The sequence below is a fragment of the Podarcis bocagei genome (genome assembly GCF_964188305.1).
Source record: "Podarcis bocagei genome assembly, chromosome: 15".
NCBI classification, from domain to species: domain Eukaryota; kingdom Metazoa; phylum Chordata; class Lepidosauria; order Squamata; family Lacertidae; genus Podarcis; species Podarcis bocagei.
The window spans coordinates 39,620,577-39,628,686 of record NC_138141.1 but is presented as its reverse complement, the minus strand read 5'-3'; the positions used below and the strand labels follow the sequence as shown (position 1 = coordinate 39,628,686).

Genomic DNA, 8,110 nt, shown 5'->3' with positions numbered 1-8,110 from the left:
ACCACAAATGCACGTTGTTAACAGGCTGCAGAAGGCACCCGCACACGGGTCACATTAGAAATGGACAGAGCTTCGGGAGCTTCATCATGGTCACAGTTTACTATGCCAGATAGTCAAGCTAACAAGGAGAAGTCAGATCTGCCAGAAGCAAAGTCGCTAAGAGGCCCGCACTTCGGCTCGCCTCCTGCAGATCAGCCTGCTTGCTGCTGTCAACACTTGCGCAGTACCAGCTGCTAAGCTCAAAAGCCACCCTCTGAACCTTTTCATCCCCATGCTGGCAGAGCTGTTTCTAAATGTACTTTCGAATCAGCATCAAGCCTGGCTGCCTAAATAGTGCTTGAGAGCTGATAAAAACTGGAAAAAAGCACCTCTGTTTCCAGCCAGCATTTAAAGTAGGGTTCTACTAGTGTTGCCAGAGCTACAGATCAGGGTCTCCAGCTTTGCCTCGTCCCTTCCAAGTGGCACACACAAGGCTTGAGACTCCAAATGGGCAAAATTTAATTAAGAAATATGAAGAAGACTGTGCATGAGGCTTGCAAGCTCAAGCCCGGCAGCAACTGGCTGCAAATTGTTAGCACAGACACTGCCCTTCTCTGCTCTCCTCTCCCAATTAACCTCCGTCTCTAGGGCCCACCTCCGTGCCATCACTAGGGATTGCCACTAGGTTTCAGGTTGGGGCCCTGAAATCTCAGGGTTTGGGATGCTCCTGGCCTAGCAGCAGCCCCTTGGCCCTGCAACAGGCACACTTAGCAGCGCAAGGGCCAGATTCCCTCCTGGACAACTTACTGGGGGGCCACGTGTCAACAGAGGGAGATAACAGAGGCAAGTGGGTGGTGCCATGGATGTGAATGTTTGTACAGGAGGCTATTTTCTACACACGCTCTCTCTCCACCTTCCCTCTAGACAAGCAAGAAGCAATATCCGACAAAGCCAAGGTTGCAGGTTCGATTCCTGCAAGGGACAGCTGCATTCTTGCATTGAGTTAGATGATCCTTAGGGTCCCTCCCAACTCTGATTCTATGACACTTCCCAGCCAGTGAAAAACACTCAAGGGTTCAAAACAAGGCTGTTGATGGATGTGGCAAGGGAAGGATGTGTGTCCTGGGGTGTATCACCAGGGCCACGTTTGGCCCTTGGGCTATGGCTTCAAGTGAGGAGTATATCACAGCAGGAATACTTAGCCTTTGAGGCAGATGCCTGGTATGATTAGACTTCAAGTTACACCCACACCATGCATTTAAAGCCCTCTTTTACTGCTTCAAGTCACAGCTTCCCCCAGAGAATCCTGGGGACTGTAGTTTGCGGAGGGTGCTGGTAATCCTAGCTCTGTGACAAGCTAGTTTCCAGGATTCTTCAGGGTGGGGGAGTCACATCTTTTAAAATGATACCAGAATGCTTCCAATGTATGGCATGGTTGTGACCTTAAGAGTGAAATTCTGCACTGGAACCGGACCACCTGCTTTTGATCTGTACACTTCAGTGGTTTCTCTCTCCTATCATCATCATCATCAAGCAAGATTCTAGTCTTCATGTGTGCTAAGATTCATACAATTCAGTGTTTCCCCCTTCTTCTTCTTCTTCCTTCTCCTCCTTATGCTGGTGGACTACATCGGCCTTGATCAGTGGAGTCACCTGGCTGAGGCTTATGGGAGTTGTAGTCCAGCAATCTGGGACCCCAGAGTCAACAAAGACTACCTACTCCAGCATCTCATTTCCAGCGAGATTCTTTTAGGGAGTTCATGAAAACAGTGTCCCTCCTCTGTTGCTTGACCCATCACCAGGTATTCTGGAGGTACACTGCCTCTGCAGCTGGAGTCTCCACTTTCCTCATCACGGCTGGTAGATCTATCCTCCATCAATTCGTCCACAGTCTTTTCTCCTTTAACATCTTGTGGGAATGTCAGTGAAGGGCTGTAACTCAGTGGCAGACAGACCGTGTGCCTGACATGTCCAGGTACAGCTGGGAAAGTACCATATGGAATCCTGCTGCCAGTCTGCAATTAGCCCTCTCTTTCAGAACCATGAGGACTAGAATCTTATATTCATTTAGGGCTGCCATTCAGTGGTAGGGCACCTGCACTGCGGGCAATTAGGTCCTAGGTTCAATCCTTGGCATCTCCAGGTGGGGCTGGGGAAATAAACCCACCTGAATGCTGCAGCCAGTGTCAACAATACTGAGCTGGATGGAACCAGTGGCACCAGTACAGAAGAGCTTCTTCCCTCTGGTGTGTCCTGAACCTGCTACTACCGGCAGTCCATTTGGTTAAGTGCCTGTGAGCTCTAACAGGATGAAAAACGTAAGCTGAGCATCGGTGAAGGTTCGTTTTTATTTTTATTAAGCTTCAAATAACCTTCTTTTTTTTTTTGGAAGTAAAAGGAAATAAAAAGAAAACAAGAGCGCTTTATTGAAGATCAGGAAATTTCACAGGGATCAATAAAATGAGTTTGTACACCACTGCGAGAGCAAACAGACACTGGGAATTAAAAACAGGACCACTCTCACTCTCTCTCAAAAGGTTATTTTTATAAAATCGGCAACAGCACACACCGCAAAGTAAAACAAGACCTTAGATCACAGTCGAGTAAACCACAAAACCACTTTGGAGGCAGCCAAGACGTTAAAAGATCTCTCCTCCTGAAGCAGCCCTTTTAAAGCTGGATCGCCTCTCCTTTTGGGTACCATCCAAAGAGCTGAATATACAATTTTTAAAAAAAAACACCGGGCGGGGGGGAAATCATATACTGTACATCTATATAAGTTAGTGTAGCAATACAACAGCAGCTTTATTTTATCTTAATTTCAGAAAGAGGTATCATTTTGCTATGCCACTCCAATCACTGATATGCAATTAATCAGACTGCATCCGCGGAATGGGGTTTTGATTCATTTTTATTCCCTTTATTAGTTGTGGCCTGGTTTGCCGTGGCAGAGCAGTTCTCCGCACCTCCTCCTCCGAAACGTGAAATGGAAGCAGAATTGCTGGGTTTTCTAGAGCCTTTAGTGAATATGGACCCAATCCAAGGCAGATTATTGACTGAATATAAAGGATTTGCCTTTCGCTAATGCTGACACATTGATTTCAATGGGGACTAAGTGTGACTCACTTCCCCCTGAGTAGGGGCCCTATATTGGCTCCTGCGCTGTACTTTCTACAGGGTGGGCAACTCAGCTGCATCAGATCCTTCCCCATGTGACTGCCCAGGTACTACACTGAATGGGTGGGCACCTTTTTGAAGGTTGCACGTCTCAACAGAGAGAAAGAAATCAGGATACCGGAAGCTTCCAGTGGTGGATGCTACTGGGGGGGGGGACCCCCCCCCATTTTGCCTGACATGATCCAAAAGACCATGCTGGGATCCTGCTGTCAGTGGAATGCCATTGCCTTATTTGCCTGCCTTGGACTGCAGGGCTGGTCATCTCTGTTGGGCAGGATAAAGCCATCTTGTTGAAGCACAAATATGGCTTTTGAGTTGCTTGATTTACCTGTGGTTCTCTTGGCTTTACAATTCCCACCAACCAGGATGCCCAAAGTTCAGGGATGATGGGGAGCTGCAGTCCAATGACATATGGAGGACCTCAACTTACCCCATCCCTAACGTGGATGGACCTGGCCATATGTTTGGGCTCTGCTGCCCAACCTCACTCTCCACCCCTGGCCCCACTTTTCGACATCAAACGCATCAACGGACATTTCTAAACCGTATGTTGATAGCGTGTTTCTACCACTTTAAGAGGCACGGCTTCCCCCAAGGAATCATGGGATCTGTAGTTTTCACACCGCAGAGCTACAATTCCCAGCATCCTCGGCAAACTAGAAGTTGCAGGACTCTTTGCAGGAAGCCACGTGCTCTGAACACGTGGCTGTGACTTTAGAGCCATTTTTCAAGGGACTGAGCTTCTGGAACACAGTCAAGGAAGGAACAGGCAGACACACAAGGGCTGTGATACATTTTGAAATAGGTTTAAGGAAAAGGAAAACCTGCGGCTAAGATGCATGCAAAAAGACAGAACACAGTTCACAAGCAGAGACCCCACCCTACAAAAAACAAAAGCCCCCCCCCACACATCTGTATATTTAGAAATGAACAAAAGGACGCACAACCGTTAGCATTTTGCTTCACCCAAGAAAGAAAATGTGTGGGTTTTGTTTTGTTTTTTTAAAGAGAAATGAAGTCAAAAGGCTAGAAAGATGGAAAGACCAGCTCATGAAAACCTTCCTCGTAGTTGCCAACCCGCACTCAAAGAACGGCTGCGAGGCAGAGAGAAGCAGAACCTTATACAATGAAGCCTCGGAAAAACACTGTAACCTTGGATACAGTTTCCAAGGACACCGGGGCCCTTGGCTAACAGGATCACAGCGCAGGGGATGGATGAACACAACGCCAGTCTTCCGAATGAGTTGGATACGCTATAGCAGAAGAAGCCCACTCCAGGCTCCTCCATCTTCAACACAACCAGCCTCCATCAGTGAAAAACAAACAAACATTGCTCACGTAGCAAAAACACAAAGAAAGGTATTTCGTTTGTGTATTGTTATTTTCTCCCCCTTTCCGCGAATGTTCCTTTGGTGGACTATACAAGGCACTGTGACTAACAGAAGCCAGGAGATTATTTTCCCTTCCCAGATCAGTCGTGAGCCTTAAACACAGGCACAGTTCAATAAGCTCTGCCGTAATTAGACCTGAAGAGCTGCCTTTACTTCCCACTGACTGATCTTTCTCTCTCTCAATCCTCGGCCCATCTGAATACAGGCTAAAGAGCAATCTGGAGGAAAAAAATAGCATGTAAAAAATTGACATCCTCCTTGGATGAGGGGCACACTTTTGCCCCCAGTGCTGAATACTCAGGTTTGCGGTTGACGCTCTCCAACAACTTGTGGGATGAGGTTTCGTTGCTTAGTCTCACTGGAACTGCTAATAAAAAAACCCCAACTCCTCCGTTATGTGCAGATCGGTCTGATTCAGCAACATGCGTGAGATCATTCCCATGGTTCAAATTTAGGCACGTCAGGCTTGCTGATGCGCCTGAGCCACAGAAGACCTGCAGTGGGGTCTTAGTAGCTGAATGCCAGAGGGGAAGTTCAGAGGACGCCGCTTCTCCCAGGGAAGCACTATGCGGAGAGTGTGCACTTTTCTCTATGGAAAGATGCAGGATGAAAGATAAAGTGGATTACTCTTTTTGCCACATTGTCATTGGTGCTCAAGATATGAAATTTCCCACTGTGCCACTGATGCGAGAGCCTAGTTTAGTGTCTTCTGACAATACCCCCAAGTTTGATCCCATTAGCACTTATGACTCCCAAACACTAACATTTTTGGGTGTGATTAAAGGCACCAAAAGATAATTTCCTTATGAGCAGCTATTTACTGAACCCACTGGAGTCCTGACTACGGTTTGGCCAACCACGCAAGACTGGATTGAAAAGGTGCATCCACCCAAAACGAGGCAGCTCATTGTTCCATGGAAGCAAAACACCCAAGGGAATATATAACCATCTGACGAGCTGTTTCCTTCCTGCAGCTCCTGCTCTCTGCCCTACGGTGCTTTTCAGATTTCTAAAGCTGGGAGAAATTTGGTGGCCAGGCTCCTTCCCTCCTCGCTGAAGCATCAGGATGGGAAAAAGCTGGAATGTGCTGGAAATTCTTTGCAACTGTTAAAAGAGACCTAAACTGTGCCTCCAGTTGTCAGGCTGTGCTGTCGGTGGATCTGGTCCTCAGCTAGAGAGGAAACTCACCAGAATGCGATATGTATAAACAAGCTGGCCACAAGCTGGGAGAGATCAAAAGCTCACAGCAGGCATACGCAGCAACCAGCTCCCAGCTGTACCTTTGGTTGCCCCACACCTGACATCCACATGATGCATCAGGTGTGGGGAAGGTGGGGTTTCTGGGGAAGGGGAAACTGGGATCCCTAATTCAGCCTGTGGGCCGGAGGTCCCCCACCCTGCAGTCCTAAGCACTGCCAATGTTGGATTGGGGAATAACAGTGGTGGATCATGAAGCACAGCACACTGGAAGATGGGGCATCACTAGGCCAGTCCCCACCAACCTCCAACCAAGGGAACGGCATCAGGTTGCCAATCCAAGTGAAGGGAGAGATCAAAAGCTCACAGCAGGCAAGTCTCTAAAAAAAAGGGAGGCATGAGCATTGATTGTTTAATGCAGGCATAAACTCTGGCCCTCCAGATGTTTGGGACTACAACTCCCATCATCCCTGGCCACTGGTCCTGTAAGCTAGGGATGATGGGAGTTGTAGTCCCAAAACATCTGGAGGGCCGAGTTTGCCTATACCTGGTTTAATGCTATAATCAGGCTGCTTGCTCCGTTTAAGCCTAATTAAACAGTTCCCCGCCCACCTTCGGTTTCAGCGAGGTGGTTTGCAGTCTGGAGGTACTGAAGAAAGGGAACGGGGAAAGAAGGGGAAAGAAAGAAAAGCCCATTTTGCTCCACTGCGTTCTCTGCACCATTGCCCTCTCGAAGCCGCAAAACAATACGACCCGTTTGCTCAAAAGAGGAAAAAGGCCTCCTCCCCCAGCCACCCTCAAATTGTCATCGTACCACAAAGAGGGTGCGTTTGAGAAACGGACATTTAATCGATATAAGCTGGTTATACCCTTTGGAGGCTCTCACTCTCTCTGCAAACTTAATGGAGGCGCAAACAGTGGTAATGCCCTTTAGAAGCAAAAAGAAACCCCCCCATATTTTCACACTTTGAGAGCCCTCCACCATTCCGCATCTCTATTTTTATTCCACACTGCCAAATTTGACAGCTGATTCATTCTAGGGAGAGGTCTTAAGGTTGTAAAGATCAGCTGCTTTCAAAGTGCTGGGGGGGGGGCTTCTTTAAGGGCAGACTCGCAGATTTAAAGCGAAGCCAATACACGTTTAAAACGCATGACTCCACACCCCAATGAATCCTGGGAACTGTAGCTTCCCCCTCGCAGTGCTACAGTGCTTAGCACCCTTCACAAACCACAGTCTACTTGGGGGAAGTCACGTGCTTCAAGTGTGCGCCAGATTTGCTTGAAATCTACGGCGTGGATCTGCCCAATTGTTTCCTGTCTGTGCCCCAAAACTCAGTAATGGTAGTTTTGTCTGAGAAAACCTGCAAGCAATTCTGAGCTGACATGCTTAAAGCCAAGAGTGCCTTGTCAGTGGGGTGGGGTAGGGGGAAGGAGGTGGGGAGAAGGGGACCCCTGGCACTTAAACCTGGTTTTGGAAGCTCACCAGGTACATAGGAGGTGAGAAGTGAGAAACTATTCAAGACCTTGCTCAAAAAACAAGAACCACCCAACAAGGATCCCGAGCCAGCCCTGTCTCCTTCTGACTTTGTCATCCTAGGGGCTCTAAGCCACTTGAAACAGAGGTTATCACTTGCAGGGGGCTGGAGAGATCCCTCCACATTCATTAAGCAGACAAGAAATTTGCCAGCACTTGAAGGGCAGACTGTGCTGGTCAAATGCTACTCGAGAAACACAGTTTGTGCCTCAGTGCAATCCACGTCTCCACCCTACCCCCAAATCAGTGGATATTTCCAAATGCTTGAGAAGTCAATCACAGGGAATTTGCAGATTTAAAAAACATAGTGGCTTTCACCCTTTTGGAAGAGAACAGCTAGTCTAAAAACAAACGGTTTATATATACACACTTGAACCCAGTCTTCCCCCAAGCTGGAGACATCCGGGTGCAGCAGACTACAACTCCCAGCCCGCAGCCAGCATGGCCATGGATCTGTAGCCCAGAACGTCTGGAGCACTCCAGCCTAGGGATGACTGCCCTAAGCGCTAGCTCAGAACAGTTTCCACATCTACTGACAGCCCTCCCCACCCCACCCCCACTGCCCCTCCAGTGTATTCTTCCCCTATCGAGACCAAGCCGAAGCTGAAGGAACAAAGTCCGCTTAAAGTAGGTCAGGCAAAATGAGGCCCGGGGGTTTGGGCTCAACACAGTTGATCCAGAAGTTGGCGCAGCTGGCGTGATACTGGTGCCCTCCATAAGCAAGTTTGAAATTGTCCGTTTCCGAGTTAAAGGCCTGCGGGGAAGAAGAGGGGAAACAAAGAAACAGCAGAGTTAGGAACCACCGGGATGCTCCCATGTGCTGAAACATTGC

At 48.3% G+C, this 8,110-nt stretch overlaps 1 protein-coding gene across 7 annotated transcripts in view; it reads right to left on the bottom strand.

The window, feature by feature from the left end:
- Positions 1 to 2,381: 2,381 nt before the first annotated feature.
- The window catches only part of SYNRG (synergin gamma), a 56,450-nt gene continuing 50,721 nt past the window's right edge, over positions 2,382 to 8,110 (bottom strand). For 6 of the 7 annotated variants that reach the window (XM_081172856.1, XM_081172855.1, XM_081172858.1 and 3 more), the window contains one exon: positions 2,382 to 8,032. In XM_081172856.1, the coding sequence (XP_081028982.1) occupies positions 7,901 to 8,032 (132 nt within the window). In that variant the 3' untranslated portion in view covers positions 2,382 to 7,900. The remainder of the gene's footprint in view (positions 8,033 to 8,110) is intronic. The other variant, XM_081172857.1, reaches the window with a different exon arrangement.